This window comes from Callorhinchus milii, unplaced genomic scaffold, assembly GCF_018977255.1.
Source record: "Callorhinchus milii isolate IMCB2004 unplaced genomic scaffold, IMCB_Cmil_1.0 Scaffold6, whole genome shotgun sequence".
Lineage (NCBI taxonomy): Eukaryota > Metazoa > Chordata > Chondrichthyes > Chimaeriformes > Callorhinchidae > Callorhinchus > Callorhinchus milii.
The window spans coordinates 7,337,106-7,354,741 of record NW_024704747.1 but is presented as its reverse complement, the minus strand read 5'-3'; the positions used below and the strand labels follow the sequence as shown (position 1 = coordinate 7,354,741).

Sequence of the window (17,636 nt, the reverse complement as noted above, 5' to 3'; positions counted from 1 at the left end):
ATTTATAAAAGGCCTTCTGGAAATGCAGATACAGTACAGGGCAGCATCGAATGCCACTTAACATGATACGAGTTAAGCTAATATGCTATTTTGGATGATCAAATATGAGTGGGAGAAGGGAAATTGTTGGGTCTGAAGATGTCTGCGTTTCTGTAAGTGATTGGTCAAGTTCATGTACAAAACACTCCTTTTACTATTGTATACATCTTAGCAAATATTAAATTAATGTTACATCTATTCGTGTAAACTAAACTTTCTCTGTGTAAGATTGATTCACACTTTTTTTCAAATATATTAAACAACAACAACAAAATTACATTTATAGAGCGCCTTTCATGTCTGGAGGACGTCCCAAGGCGCTGGACAGTCAGGGGTCAGGACCCGAGCATGGGGGGGTTGTGGGGTAGGTGTGAGGGAAAGCAGAGAGGTGAGAAGGCGACCGAAGGCACGATCGAAGAGGAAATAATAAAATAATAATAAAATAATGGAAATAATATTTGTGCACAGATCTATTCATTTTGTAAACAATTTATTGTTTGTATTTTCTGTTACAACCTAATAAGAGTTTGCGGTTATCTTCACTGGAAAGGAGAAAGTGTCTGAAAATATATCTGCTTGAGATTGCCTGGGTGCAATACTTACCATTAGACTTGTAGCTTCACACTGGAGGTCAACAGAGTCTCGGAAGCCCAGGCCAAACACTCTGATACTCTTGCACTCATATACTCGTATATCACACAAACCACCGTTCTCCAGATCAGTGATCTCAGGAGGTTGGTCTTAAAACAGAAAGAAAATAAGACTGTCAATATAAATCTGAATTATGAAGGACATTAATAAGATTAATGAAGGAGGGCAGTTAGAATGTGGAATTCTCTGCCACAAACTGCCATCGAGACAGAGTCCATAAATTATTTGCATAGATGCTCGAACAAAGGAATATTAAAAGGGTCTGAGTTGTAAGCAGGACAGTGGGATCAGATTAGGTGGCTCATGTGGAGAAAGTATGATCTTGTACTTCTTCAGCCAAGTTGCTTATTTTTATGCCTGTAACCTATAATAAATTTAATCCCTTTCAGACCCTTTTTGACAGCATATAAATCTCACATGTTGTCAGTACTTAAACAATGCCACACCAAATACTTGAAAGTCAAACATATTTTGTTCACGGTGCGGCCCAAATTGTAAAGTTGCAAATAGATTTGTACCAAACAAGCTTCAGGAACTGGGATGTGTCGCTGGTCAACCTGCTGGATCCCCGCTATGACCCCAATTGATGCTCATAATAACTGAGCAGAGTTCCAGAGGGTCAGACTTTGACGATCTTGGGTACTCGCTATAGGAATTGCAAGCGACAAATCCTTTCTAGGACTCTCACAAATTAGACTCCAACATGGCAAGGTTTTAAAAACTGCCGTGCTGACATCAGTTCTTAGTCGGGGATGACAAATTTGGCAGTTGTTGAGATGTGCGCACTTCAATAACTAATGTTCCACGTTGAATTGTCTGCAGTTTTGAGCAAGACATGGACATCTGTGGTAAAAAAAGAAAAATGAAGTGGGAGTTTCTAGCGATGCAAAGTTCAACAGCATTTCAAAAGTAAGTCAGCTAAGAGTTTTAATCGTAAAACCCTGATAAAAATTGAAACATTACATCTTCCTCTTGGTGATATGAATGATAGTCCACTTTGAATTGCACTTGCAATATTGCCAATATATATCTCACAACATCAAGTGCAAAATATATACTTGGCAGACAATTTGGTGCTAATCAACTGCAAATTAATGGATGATAATCCTGCAATGATGACATCCTTTTAGAGAAACATATTTCTCTCGGGGTCCTGGGCAAGAATCCTGCTGATAAAATTGGCCTGCCACTTGATAGCTGTTTGTAGGACATTACTGCACACAAATTGGCTGCCACATTCACCTATAAAAATGTCTCTAGGCTTTACAGTAAATCCTATGAAGTGCTTTGAGACATTTCAATGATGTGATAAGGCAATATATGAGATGCAAGGATTATTGATCATCATTTTGTGCGAATGCCATTGTACATCAAAGGCACCAAGGACATCATCTTGTCTTTGGTACAACTAGCCCAAGATTGAATAAAACCTTATTATTGGATGAAGATTATACTTATTACATCTGCCCTCCCCAAATAGTGCTGAAGACTCAATAAAGTGTGTTGCAGGCACTATCACTGAGGTAAAAATTAGTCATTTACTGCCATCAAAAACAAATCAGTTAAGGTACAAAGATGGGTGGAATTTTTAAAAAATCTTTTTTCCAATATTGAGAAGGAAACAAATCTCAGTACTTGGATTGTAGCCAAGTTTCTGGAACAGTTAAAACTCAGTGGTTAAAAACATTAATTTTTTTAAAAAGACCTTTCATATATATTTTTAACCAGCAGCAGATGGCAACCCTTGAGAAATGACAAATAGTTGAACACAGTGTGTTCGAAGTGCCCTTGGATAAATCTTATCCACATATCACAGCCTAAGGAAGAATATCTGAAGAGGCAGCATCTGTTTTATACACAAAAATTCAATGCGTCAGTAGATCTTGTGTACAGTTCATTACCAGTGCCTGTCTACTCTTTTAAAATATAGTTATAATATGGATTACAGTTTCAGTCTTCATCATAAATATAGAAGCACGGTTGTGGGGTAAACAAAGTAAAGCTGAAGTTAACATCAAATTGTTGGATATTTTGGGAAGAAGTGGTTTCGCAAAGCACACGGTTTGGTAATGAGATTTGTTGTTTGACACAAGCTGATGATGAACATTGAACAAGAGTTTAAAATATTAATTTCCTGCTGGAACATTTTGACAATTGAATTAAGCCTGATTAAACCAACCTGCACTGCACTGAACTGGTCCATTAGGATTCATTACATCCTATAAGTCACAATTCTACATGAACTTTGTTCCACAATTTATTTTCGATCATCAGAAACCCAAGTTTTGGGATTCTACAATAATAATAAACCTTGCATACAATATATTATCATTTCGCTGAAATGTCTCAAAACATTTCACAGGATCTACTATAAACTACATTGACTGTGTGTTTGTTGGCGAATGCAGCAGCCAATTTGCACACAACGATGTCTCACATACAGCTATGAAGTGATCAATTTTACCTGGAGGAATGCTGGCCAGAACAGCACAAGAAATGAACAGCGCCACTTTTAACATCCACCTAAATAGGCCAACAGAACCTCGGTTTAAACATCTCAACTGAAGGATGGCACCTTTAACAATACAACGCTTCCCCAAGGCTGTACTGGAGTGCGAATCCAAAGTCCCAATGTGGGGCTTGAACCCACAATCTTCCCACACAGAGCTGAGAATGCTACCAACTGAGCCTGGCTGACACCTAAGTCATGTGTGAAGCTCATTTGTAATGAATAAATTGGCAGAAATGGAAGGCCACTATTTTACCTGGGTTGTCCCAACTGAAAACAGATAAACAGCATGGTGGGAGGTAAAATCTGCGCTTGAAAATACTGGCTTACCCTAATTAGAGTGATTCGGCAGAAGGAATAAGATGTACTCTTCAGTATTTATAAAAATGAGGAACACACATTCCACTATGTATATGTAATCCTTCCAAAGTCTCATACAAGAAACTTGTTTTTCCAGCTGTATTAATGGGAAATATAAAATTATAGCTGAGCCAAACTTTTACACGGTTAAACCAGGGAATAGGGGGATTTTTAAACAGCTTGGTTCTGGCTCTGATTCTCAAGCCATTTGATAGGTTTATGCATCAGGAATCAGTACATTTTGAACATCTGTCTACTGCAGTATGATTCTCGAGATATTACTTTTTGGAATTGCAGCAAAATAGGCAATTAAAAGTGCAGATTTGATATAGAATTAAACATAACTGTTTGACTCTTTTTGTAAAGCCTCAGTCTCTAGCACTAAAATCTAGAAGACAAGATTTTGTTTGAAAAGTAATTAAAATATTTTCACGCGTACCATTAGATATGCTGCAGTCATAAGAGCTGTATCCAGGAAAACACTGGCAGCCCCAGTGTGTACATTGTCCATTCTCACTGCACAAATTAGGACATCGGAGAGTAGTAACAATCTCATCAACAGGCCCAGATGAACCATCCATGGTCCATTTAATTCTGTTTTCCAAGAGCTTTCTCTCACATTCATTATCAAGAAATGGAACCATTGCTTCTTCCCAAGCGAGATCATCTTTAAGCTGCAAGTCCAAAATACACATATCCACTGCATCCACCAGCCTTCTTCCAAGGTGGTCTTGGCACATGACACCAATTGTGGAGTTTGTAAGTGCTTGTTGGCATAACTCAAGGGCTTTGGCAGACGTCAGACCACTTGGTGTTGGCCATGTTGGTTGCACCTCTGGACGATTCCCAGATAAGTGATCTTCAGGGAAAAAATAAGTAAAGCTTTCCAAATCGGTCTGGGTTAAACTTTGGAATGTGAATATTGGTAGGTATTCATAATAACCCTGCCTTTTTGCTCTACGTGTCGTAAACTTCGGTCGAGCAAAATCAGTTGTGTGTGGCCACCTGGGAAGGTTCATTGACTGATCTGTGAAATGGTTACCCTTTGAGGTAATTGCCATCGTGTGCTGTGTTCGAATAGACTTCAGTAGATCCAGGTCTCCATTCACCTTGTCAGAAAACCAATTTACATCACGTTTTGTGAACGTTGATAGTTCAGGGTTGCTTATGTATTCTGAAGTAATATCCAAAAATGGAATTATCGAAGTATAATCCACATTATCATACGCATAGCAACTGGTTGAGACATGAGGATGGTTATATACTGTGGTCAGCTTGTTAACTGAATGAAGCGACATGGTGTATTCCTTCTGACAGCTACAGTAATTTATTCTTTTCTCTGTCTCAGATGGTGGCGGAGTCGAGTCAAACATGCTTTCCCCAGGATGTATTCTAAAATATAGCACACACATGCACAAAATAAGACAAACAGAATTTTTTCCTCTCTAATCTAATCATTTGTTTTGAACGTGTTGTACACAATATCTTTAAAACAATGACACAACTCGGACTGTTTTAAAGTCCTATTGGGTTTCCATTTGACATTGGATTTTTGTTTCAAGTAAATATGAGTTGTTGGATCCATGCATACCTCCATTCCTCAATGAAGTCATTAGGATTGTTATTCCTATGTGCAGCTGCCATAGGATTTCCATTAGCAGTGTGGAAATCATTATTACTATTTCGGTCAAAGATTCCACAAAGACCTCTTGTGTTGTTGAAATCAACGCTGGGCGCCCTTACAGTTATACTCATTCCCCAGTCACTCACATCTGCCCGGACAAATGCCCCTGATGGAAACATGATCTGTGTAAGTGGAAAGAAACAGAGGAAAACAAATTTTAACCAAATATGATCTACTGGAAAACATGGCAATATTAGTTTTATAACAATGCCTGTGAAAATGTGGATTAGAGCTAAAATATCTTCCAGTGCAATAGCACATATGTTCTTTTGTGCTATCATTGGAAATAGAACGAATGTATGGCGTATCCAGATTGGCTGCAGCAACTTAAGAATAGGATTCGGTTCAACTGTCACTTGCGGTCAATTCTGAGGTAACTACCGAAAAGTTTTACACCCATTTTCTTGAGGCAAATTTTGTGCTGTGTAAAGCCACCTTCTAATGTGAACGTTGAAAGCTCTTATAAAAATAATAATCCTTGCATTTGATATCACTCCTTATGACCTCATTGAGATGTTTCAAACAGCTTCACAGGCTATATTGTAAAGTGAATTGACTGTATATTTTTGTGAGCGAAACGGGGCAGCCAATTGCGCACAGAAGTGTCCCACAAATAGTCATGGGTTGAGTGACCAAATTATTATTCCTATTTTTTTAAAGGAATTATTATCCCCAGAAATGCCATCTACCATTGCCTAACAACCGGGTTCCTACTTACTGCTAGATAAACCGAGGCTTATGGAGTAGGAAAACTTGCCCAAAGTTTTGCCCTGCCGGGAATTAAACCCAGGTTCTCTCGCTTGCGAGGTGAGCGCTCTAACCATTGAGCTACAGGACTTCCAGTGTGAACATTGAAAGGTCTTATATGTGACAGCCCTTCTCACAATGTTCATACAATTATTGTTTCAGCCCATGCGTATAATGCAATTCTTACTGGGGAATTTTCTCTTTTATGTTATCAGGCACACATCTACGTGAAAAAAACAAGAGCATTAATAACTAAGAGTTCCAAACTCTACTGCAGGCTGTCTAAGTAAGCAACCAATAAATGATTACATGAAGCAGTATTCAACTGGAGAGTTAGGTAATAATAAACAAAATAGACATACAGTGACTTTTTTGCCTTGGTGTGAATCCATTATTTTGACATGATGTGGTTCTGGTCCACTGCTCTTCACTGACAGGTGAGGGCTGGTCTCCTGAAATTGGCCATTGCACATGTCGAATGCAATGATGTCATCCCCTTCCCTGGCCACCACGCCGCAGTTACAGGACACTGTGTAGTGGCGGCTGCCACAGTCCCACTGACGGACATGAACTTCGAATTCTCGGGAGAGGCTTTTATACAGCATAAATGTTCCAGTTTCATAGTTATCATAACGTCTGTAATAAAACACAACATATTGTTGGCACAGTGGAGCTCTCAAAATGAATCAATTTGAAAAAAACATTTACTTTAATCAAGATTTAGCCTTAAAGGTACATTAAAATTGATAGCTAAAATGATAAACATTGATTTTCTGGCATTCAACCCAATGGCATTGAATACAAAAGTTAAAAAGCAGCACAAATTGATACAAGACTTTGATTAGACCAAGGCTGGCTTACTCGTTGCATTTTTGGGGAAATAACATTAAAAACCTAGAATATATCAGGAATGAGGAGCCAAGAGTTATGAGGAGAAGCTTGAAAAATTGGCTTGACTGTTTTAACTGCACATATATCAAAATTCTGAAACGTTTTGAAATGATAAATAAAGATTATTCCTGCTGGTTTGTAAATTGGTAACAAGGATAGACTAAGCATTTAGTCTACAAAATACACAGCACTTTACAGTAAATCCTGTGAAGCGCTTTGAGACGTCCTCCTGACTTGAAAGGCACTATATCAAACACAAGAATTATTATTTATTATTATTACTAAAATTTATGGGGAAGTTATAAGAAACATTTTTATGGGAGAACATGAAGTACTTTGCCACAAGCTGCTGCTGAGGCCTTAACGATATTGAAGAGGGAATTAGATAAATATTTGAAAAAAAAGAATTAGGGTTAGGATGAGGAAATTGGAATTAGCTTCAGTGCAGGAGCTTGCACCAGAAATGTTTGATAACTGAGATGATTCTATGTCGTGAGTGGCTTTACAAATACAAGAGCTCAAAGCATTTACAAACAAGCAGCTGGTGGTATTAAAAGAACACTTTATCACTTTCGTGTTAATCCACTAAAAATAAGAGATATCAGAGATTATGAAGCCATTGTGAAATGATGCTACATGTCTTACTTAACACAATACAATGTAAAAATTCACATAGTGGAGCAAAAATAACATGAACTGAAATTGTAGTCTATAATTTGTGCTCGGAAACAAGATTTGATGCTTCCAATTAACAGATCACAGTTCTGTGAACTGGACGAGGTGACCAGACAGGACATAAATAATTTTAGCAAAATACATTTTATCAGAGTTGGTATATGTAAGTTCTATCATGTGTAATTGCTATACTTTGCAAAATAAAGGGCTAAATTTAACCTTCCTGTAAATTCAGAGGCACAATAACGTTTTGTTTTCAAACTTTGTGGTTGACTAAATCGACTAAACTGCAATCCTAAACATGCACAGATGTTGCAGACAGTTAGCAACATTTCAACATGAACGATGCTTCAAACCAGAGCAAGAACAGTAATGTAGCTGACCTATAATAGGACTTGACTGATAACTCATTGAAAAGCAAAATTTTCCCTCTATTTAATCAATCATACTTAGCAAACGGTTTCTGAACATGAAGGGAATGAATTGGTGCTTCAGCAACTGTTCTGATTAACATGCTTCTATCCTATAAAGTTTTGTGATATCAAGAATTGCAATCTAATTACTACCAAAAATTCTGAAACTCAGCTGAAATTTCAAGACAGCTGTGGCAAATTATATCAGGGCCGATGTCCACGTCCAAACATCTTTACTATTCAAAAACACAAAAAAACTTGCTAAAGGCTTGCACCACTCTGCCCCAGACACAGTGTAACAGACCTTTCGATGATGATGTGAAAAAAATATTTATGGTCTAGACTCCAGAATGAAAAATAATTTTCCCTCTGACTGCTTCTTTCATGAACCTTTCATGTTTTCTCTGGGCTAGTAGGGCAGATATAATCAAGAAAATGATAGTATAAAAAGAGATCTATAGGTCTATCAAGCAGTGGGTTGAAGTCTTTATTTTAATGTACAATTAGCTGATGGTAAAGTATCAGAAGCGTGGGCATGGTATTATTGCCCATCTACATTGAATGCTTCCTGTTCATTGCCTCTGGAGAACTATTGCACAAACATTTATGTGCTTACACATGTCTGACAGCTCTACATTTTTGAAGAACCCGGGATGGGATGGTTGCTGAATATACTGACTGGCACAATTGAGAGTCATTAAAGAAAAAGGCATTTATATTTATGTCATTAGAAAATGCATATCCCACTTTAATATAATAATGAGTCCCCTTTCCCTGCTTGGTATAAGGTCGACATGGTTTCACCTACAAAATACACAGGCACTACACTTTAAAGTAAATCCTGTGAAATGCTTTGACATGTCCTTCTGATGTAAAAGGCGTTATATCAAATGTAAGGATTATTAGTAACAGTGTTGCTTGAATTTTAGTCCTTGTGTAATCCATCTTGAAACTGTATTGAAGCGGTATTAAACTTGCAATGCCTGCTGCTGTCAGCGGATGCTGAAGTGGGAATAAAATTCTATCCTAAGCACTGGCACCTCACAGAAATGCGCACATTTTACCAAAGAAGAAGAAAAAAATCCTAACTTTAACATTTATAAAAACTGACCTGCCATCAAAAGTAATAATATGCGGATCAGTGAAGGAATAGCAGTTTCCTGTTGGAATATCTTGAACAGTCACCTATATGAATGAACAAGAAACAAAGGTAAAGGAGATTTTTCTGAAAGGGCAAATAAAGTGGCCATTATTAAATTAACGTTTCACCCAAACCTGAATGGAAATATACTAATGATGGGCACAAAGTGACAGCTGAACAACCTGAAAAGGAATCTTTCCAATAAATTTAATACAATAATGTAATGTATGATAATAAGATAATACAATAATAATATAGATATTAAGCTTAAGACATAATCTGATCCAAATAGTAACTATATTAGCAATAACCTTCAAATCAATGACCCTTCAACAGCCTTTCACTCTGTAATTAGAATCTACTGCACAGAATAATTCTGTGATTGATTGGGCAATTTAATTACACAGAATTTAATTTTTTCACACAATAACTTGGAAGACTTCTGGCCCAGTTTACCCTTTAAGATTGAGACTGACAACGTCCTAATTTATTAGCAAGAACTTTGTCCTGCTTCAACAAAAAGACTGCTTTGCAAACATCATTTCCTCAGTTGCACATGGATCAAATCCTTCTCTGCAAAATGAGTATGCAATCTGGGTGTGCCATCAATTGTAAATGCAGAGATAGAGATCTTGGCCTCAGGGAGATTAGTGATAAAACAATCAGAGACAACGAGTTACTTTGCCTTGCTTCCTCAGATGGGTTCAAAAACATCGTTGTCGGGATCTCAAAGCAGGTTAATTACTAAAAAGTGGGATGTGTGCAGTGTTGGTCACCACATTGTAAAAAAGATATTAGAGCTCCAAAAAGGGTCCAGCATAGATTCACGAGATAAAAGGATATTACTATGAGGAGAGGTTAGATAGATTAGCCCTTTTCCTGTTGGGGCAGAGAAGGTTGAGGGAATGATATCATAGAGATGTTTAAGATAATTGAAAGTTTTCAAAGAATTGATTGTGAAAATGTCTTTCCAATGATTGGGAATTCGAGGACAAAAGGGTATTGTGACAAGGGAGATAAAAGCACTGGTTCGTAAGGATTTCTTCTCCCAGAGGATTGTCAAGAGTATGGAATGATTTGCCAGGGGTAGCTATTGGAGAAGAGTCGATTGAGGCATTTTTTAAGAAAATTGGGCACACACTCAGTGGATGGGTATGACAGGGTGTCGTCACGGAAGAGCCAAACTGGGCAGGATAAATAAATGGAGGAAACACAAATTCTCTCAGTGGATAGTGATTTGACACTTGTTAACTCTTTGTAAATGTGAACTAGCAGATACCTTTCTAAATATATTTCAATGGAAGTACATTATTTTCATTGTTTTACTTCCTTTGACTACGCTCATGGCTTTTGATCTGGGGAAAACGTTAAGAAATTTTTAATTGATAACCAACCTTTATGTCCTTCGGTGAGTATCCCCGCCACAGCGGATTGGAAGATTTAACAGGCTCAATCCTGATATTGCTGGCACGGTTTCCATCTCGGGCAAAGTCTGTTACAGCCGTCAGGGAGAGGGTGGCTCTTGCGCAGCTGCCCCCTGTACAGGGCATCTGCACCAGGTTTACTCTGCACGAGGAGAGAGCTACATTTGGGGTTGCAAAACGTAAGCTGTCTGAAAATAAAAAAGGAATATGAAAGACGCTGAACAGGTATGTGTTTGGTCAGAAGTTAAAAGGTTGAGGAAAATAACGTTTTTAAAAAAAAGCGCTTGTTAAACCAGCTACCTTCAATGTCTGGCTCGGTTAATGCATAAGCCGGAATTTTCTCTACACTGAATTTGCTTTACATTGTATTCAACACAGACTTGTAACTGAAAACAATGTGGGATCATTGTAAACAGTGATTGTGTATAATCCTCACGAAAAGAATTAAATGGAAGTTGTACCAATGCTTGAGCAGATCTTTATTGATCTACACTTTCAGTTACTTACTGTCTGTAACATTCTGAATTATGGCCAAGTTTGCACCAAATAGTTCATGATTACATTATGTACAAGATTGCAACTTAAACACGTGGCATCAGTTTTATACTCAGTTTTTCCCCTTCCTCTTCTGAAGGTGGTGATTTGTGCCACTCGCTTGTATCTTGTCCAAGTGATCATTCTTGACACTCGAGGTTAGACAGTGAGTTTTCGCAGGTTATTTAGCCACATGGGATAAGGCCTGGCATCATACCTGAGCTTCATATGGTTCTCACCAAACTACTAAATATATACAAATTCGCACAGGCTGATTGGATAGTAGTCAGGAGATAAACCCTTGCTGATTGTTCTCTCCCCAGCACAGAACAGAGCAGATTAATTCATAGGAAACTAGCCAATGCTTGATAACATTCACGTTTCAGTTCTGTTCAGTGCAGCTTGTAATGTATTAGCAAGATAGAATTAGAGCTACCTCAGTGGGCAGATTAATCAGGTATTCACCAGAGCTGAAGAGAAACCACCCCTAAGGAGTTCAGAACATGATAGATGTAACAACATAATGAGAACTAGTGTAAGAAAATCGCTATCACGTGTTTGACAAAGGACCACACAAACTCCATCACAAACTGATGTCAATATGTATCAAGGGTGCTTAATCAACTTATATATGGACTTCAATTTGAAATTGGCTGAAGGGAAGGAAGCAGAGGGTAACTATTAGATAAAATAGGGGCAGCTGCCTCAAGATGAAAGATCTGTACTGGGACTCCTCTTGTTTCTTGTCTACTTTAATGATCTGGATTTGCAAAGGGTTTACAAAAAGAGCTTGATACAGCTGATAACTGATGAACGACACACTACAGGGAAATGCAAGGTGCTGCATATTGTAAGTAAAAATTGGAGGTACATTTACACCACCACCAGCAACTTGCATTTGTATAGCTCCCTTCATGATGGGCGCGTCTCAGAACGTTTAACAGTGGTCGAGCCGGGTGAGGGAGGAAGTGACATAGGCGCGTTCGAAGAAGCAGGTCTTCAAGCTCAACCTAAAAATTGGGAGAGTGGGAACAAGGCAAAGGGATTGAAGGAGAGAGTTCCACAGCTTCAGGGAGTAGTGGCTGAAAGCATTGCTGCTGATAGTAGGGCGAAGGGACCAGGGGAACAAGGAGGAGGCCGGTGCCAGTCGATCGGAGGCAGCGGGTAGAAGTATAGGGAGAGAGCAGGTTGGAGAGATACAACAACAACTTGCACTTATACAGCGCCCTCTATGCAGTGTAGGGTCTCAGGGCGCTTAACAGTGGCGGATCTTGACTCTAAGCTGGGGGGAGGTGGCTGTAAGCACGGACGAAGAAGAAAGCTTTCAGGTGAGACTTGAAAGAGGGGAGAGTGGGGGCAAGAAGGATGGATTGAGGGAGAGTGTTCCAGAGTTTTGAGGCATAGTGGTTGAAAGCATGACCTCCGATGGTGGGGTGGAGGGTGCAAGGGACGAGCAGGAAGCCGGTGCCACCGAAATAGGGGGCTGCCAATGGGTGAAGGGATTTGAATACAAGGGTGGGGATCTTAAAATTGATCCACTCTGTGACAGGGAGCCAGTGGAGTTTAGGATAGAATTTGCCAAAGAAGAAGTTGAAAGAGATCCAAGGGGTGTTAGTTGACTCATTGCTCACCGGGTCATATACCTTGAGGCATCAATAAACAAGGCAAATATGATATTGGGCGACATTACGAATCAATTTCAGTTCATATCCCTAGAAATGATGCTAAAATTGTACAGTTCTCTGATCAGGCCTCACCTAAAGTAGTACACATATTTCTCGTCACTCTAACATAAGGGAGCTGCACAGACCATAGAGACAGTGCGGAGATGAGCAACAAGCATGATCCTCAGGGTGAGAAGAATACAATATAAGCAGGAATTAGGACTCTTAGTCTTGAAAAGAGACATCTCAGAAGGGATCTTATTAGAGGTGTGGAAGATTTTAAAAAGAATTGAGAAAGTCAACACAGAATAAAAGGGCACAAGTTCAAGTTCAAAGGCAACAACAACAAGTTGCACTTATATAGCACCCTCCATCTCAGAGCGCTTAAAGGTGGCAGAGCCTGACTCCAAGCCGGGGGGTGATGTGGGACGGGTGGGGGGGAGAGGTGACCGTAAACACGGTCGAAAAGAAAGGTTTTCAGCTGGGACTTGAAAAAGGGGAGAGAGAGGTCAAGGCGGAGGAATTGAGGAAAAGTGTTCCAGAGTTTCAGGGCGTAGTGGATGAGTGCACAACCTCCAAAGGCAAGTTTCAGGACAGACGCCAATGGGTAATTAATGTCTTAAATGGGTTTCCAGGATGGGTAGATGGGGCAAAGATGTTGGACTCCAATGTCCGCTACAGTTCCATCTCCCACCAATTTAACTGAACCCAAACTCCGCAGCCTGTATTCTCACGCATACCAAGCTTCATACCCCCATCCCCTCAATCCTTGCCAGGTTCCACTGCAGAATAGATCGACTTGAGGTTCCTCACACCAACTTACAAATCATGCACACCCTAGCACCTCCCTACCTCTCTAGCCTGCTTACACCTCACTCCACTATCCACCCCCTTTCTAGACTGGCTATAGCCTTTTGGAGACCGTAGATGGCATTGGTGCTTTCAGCCACTATGCCCCAAACCTTTCGAACTCTCTGCTTCAATTCCTCCGTTCCACCCCATCCTTGCCCATCTTCAGATCGCATTTGAACTATGCCTATGGTCAACTGCTCTCTCTCCCTTGGTTGGTGTCAAGCTCTGGCACTGTGATGCACTCCAAGATGCTATCTGCATTAATTGGACTATATAATCGTTGTTGTTGCTGGATTCATTTAAGAAACAGCTTGATGCTGTTAAGAGAGGATGATGTGGTGTACTGTGGAAGAATGAGATCAGATGGGCGGAAGTGCCTTCTTCATTCCGAAATGATCTTGTGAATAAAGAAATTACTTTTATAATATGCATTGTAACAATAGCAGAATGATAGTCACTGCCTCTGAGGGCACGAGCTGTCATGTTCTTACACTCTGTGTAATCTCTATGGACCTTTCCCCACATGAGTCCCCGGCTAAAACATAAGGTTGTGATTTGTGTTGCTGCTGGGATTGTGGAATTTGTTCCATACTTTGGAGAGTGTGAATACCAGAGCACCAGGATACATTTTACAGGATACAGCTTCAGACATATTTTCAAACCCACTCTGCAGCATCCTAGGTGGTGTAAAACCCTATAAATAGATCAATGCTATTCAGCGTGCATTGCCACTGCATGGAACATCTGCTTTAAGGTACGAAAACAAGAACAAATGGTATCAGCACACGCAACGTTGCATTCAGTAAAATAATTCAGCCATTCACTGTCTCTCAAGTTATTGCTTCCATTTTACTCATGCTTACTCTGGGCATAAGCATTGTTCTCATGTTAAACCACTCTGGTAACACTTGACCTTCTTATGCTTTTTTTATACTATGAGCTTGCCTCTAGTGTCAATGCCGCCTCTTGAAGCAATTCATAAACAGGAATAGTCCATCCTAGCATCAAATTTGGGAGAACCTCATTTAAGTTACATGGGCAGCAGTTTGTGCATGCACAAGATGTCACTTTTTTTGTTGCAAATATTCTCTTTAAGTGAGGAGGCAATGTAAGAATGTTAGAGCCTCTAAATCGGGCAGTTCCTCCGTTTGGCGCTACCTTATGAGCAATATAAAAGCATGGATCCACAGTCTGACTCTGAAAGGCAGTTTCTTATTTTGTATGATTCAGCGCCGAAAGCTGCAGCTGCAGCTGCCAAAGGATTGACAGTGCCCAAATGTTTGTTCAGAACACACTTAAGTGAAGGAGAATAATTTCAGGTCAGCAACCTAAATTGCTGACGCATTTAACAGAACCCAAGTACGGCTGAATCCTAGTTTTGCCAAGACATTTTAGGGTTGCTTGAGAATAGTTAGATCTCTATAAAACAGCCCATTTAATCAAGGGTTCGGCTAATCAGTCAGAACAATATTCAACTCGTCAACAAAAAAAACATTTATATGAAAAGCTTTTATAATGTGTTGCTGTTTGTGGTTGAAATTTGGCAGGGATTCATGTTGTTTACTGTTCTGGGCATTCAAAAAACAGACCATTGGAAAACATGTTCTGCTCTGATAAAGCCTGTGTTTTGAATTAATAGGCTTGGCACAGAAATGCTATAAAATAAGAGTGAATGGGACTTTTTGGTTTTGTTCCGATGGCGTTCCATACTCGGATCATTTGCTCTGCTGGAACCAATTGACAACACTTCCAGCCATAGAGAGATTCAGAGTGGAAAACCTGGCTTTATATTTCTTGCTCAAAATAATTTTTACTGACGGACGTGGGGGGGCAGCACGGCTATTCAAACAGCACTGTCACTCACGCTCATAAACAGAGAATTGAGCTAAAGCAGAAAAACAGATCAATAACTTTGAGGTACCGATTTATAATAATAATAAAAATCCTTGCATTTGATATAGCGCTTTTCACGTCTTCTAGATGTCTCAAAAGGCTTCACAGAATATACTGTAAAGTGAATTGATCGTACAATTGTGTGTGAAACGCGGCAGCCAATTGCGCACAGCAGTGTCCCACAAACAGTTATGGTTTGAAGTGACCAATTCATTATTTTTTTTTTGAGTTTTTTTTTTTGCTTTGCAGTATTCCCTAAAGCGCTCCTTAAATTATTTAAGAAACACTCTAAAGAATACCAGCGGGTGGTGACCATTTCCAGGGCAAGTGAAGTGGTTTGTTCCTTTCAGGGTCTTATCATTATCATTTTATGACAATGACGTGAGAAATTTTATTTCTGTATATTTTAGAGTCTACGTCGGGCTGCAATTGTTTGGGTTTTGGTTTGCTTGTCCAGAATTCACCTGCTTAGAGGGCTCGGAATCCACACTCTCTGAGGTCAAAAGATTCACTTTTAGCTGTCGGATGGAATCAATCTAAAGCCAAGCACTAAAGGGTGAGCAGAGATTTTAACCGTGCCAGGCTGGTCAATCCTGGGAACACGATATTAAACAAAAACAATTGAACAAAATTAAACAACAAAGACAAATTGTAGGATCAAAAACTTACAAAATAAAATTGCTTACTCAGGGACACAAAATTACAGTCCTTGGACCCTGGCACAAACATGCCACTTATCTAAAGAAGCCCAAGGAGCCTCTTCTGGTGTCCCTTAAAGTGTTCCTTAAATTGGTTTCGCCCACAAAATATACAGTCAATTTACTTTACAGTATATTCAGTGAAGCACTTTGAGACGTCTAGAAGATGTGATAAGGCCCTATATTACAATGAAAGGATTATTATTAATTATGGGTATATTAAGGAATACCACAACTAGATCTTGGCTTTAATAAGGATAGGCTGCTGTGGCGGGCAGCATGGTGGTATACCCACAGAGAGGTGTGGGAGCAAGCCTTTCCAAATCACCCCACCGAGGTGTTAATACCTCTTCACAAAAATGCTATTTTGAAATGTTCTAGTTTTGCTTATATTTTTGGCAAACATTAATTGCTGCGGTCCACTGGGTGATATCAACTGCAACCTAATTTGGTCATAAATCATATGATTCAAAAATGTTCCAGCGAGGAAATTTATCTTTATAACACAACACACTTTATTAAGGATGAAACTATCATAATCAGATACACATTATCACATGCATTATAAACAAACTTCATTGGGGGTATTGTGAGGAATCACCAGAGCTAGAGAAATGGTTGTGACTTTCTCTGGAGTCTTTCAAAAATCTTTGGTAGTTTTGCACAGACCATACATGCAGAGAGAAGTGCCCAAGGTGTGCACAGGGAGCAGGGATTCCTCCCACTCAACTCCTGTTAACCCTGCAGGCCAAATCCCTAATGGATATGATTTCATCCTAACTGGAGAAACAGTAGCAAGGAAGCTTGTGAGACATTTTTCTCAATGGCAAGCCATGGGGTTTTATCTGGTTAAACTCCAGCAGTATTCCAACGCACACTTTGAGAGGGGAAAAGGTGGAGGGATGGAAGGAGGATGTTCCAGGGGTTAGGGAAATAGTAACTAAATGGTGGCACTGAGGGAGCTGACGACATGTGGCATGCCTGAGTTAGCTGTGCTGGGGGTAAGGGGGGGGGGGGGGGAATCAGCGCAGTACGGTTGAGGAACAGAGAGATAGGGAAGTGCTAGGGCATGAGAGGATTTGTAAGTGAAGGTGAGGACCTTGAAGCCCTCACAAAATACACAGTCAATCCACTTTACAGCATATCCTATGAAGCGCGTTGAGACGTCTCAAAGACGTGATAAGAACCATATCAAATGCAAGAACTATTATTATTATTTTTATTGTTAAGTCGATCCTTTGGGACCCAGGAAACCAGGGGAACCCGGGGAGAACTCAATATTTTAAATATTGAGTTTAAATCAGTGTGTACTATTATAGCAATGTCTGGTAAATAATAATGAAAGATGGCCAAATGTTTTAAAAAAAAGTGGTAATAGATTTAAGACAGCCCAGTGTTGGTGTAAATTGGTTCCAAGTGGCACTGGCTGACAACAAGGGAACAAATTACCTGTCCACACTC

General features: G+C 39.6%; 1 protein-coding gene across 1 annotated transcript in view; it reads right to left on the bottom strand.

Moving 5' to 3' along the window:
- Positions 1-17,636, bottom strand: part of LOC103180418 (von Willebrand factor D and EGF domain-containing protein-like) — a 90,700-nt gene that overhangs the window by 34,661 nt on the left and 38,403 nt on the right. The window contains exons 8-13 of the mRNA XM_007896252.2: positions 10,505-10,722; positions 9,081-9,154; positions 6,353-6,626; positions 5,151-5,365; positions 3,999-4,951; positions 643-779 (exon numbers count right to left, since the gene is read on the bottom strand). Of these exons, the coding sequence (XP_007894443.2) occupies positions 643-779; positions 3,999-4,951; positions 5,151-5,365; positions 6,353-6,626; positions 9,081-9,154; positions 10,505-10,722 (1,871 nt within the window). The remainder of the gene's footprint in view (positions 1-642; positions 780-3,998; positions 4,952-5,150; positions 5,366-6,352; positions 6,627-9,080; positions 9,155-10,504; positions 10,723-17,636) is intronic.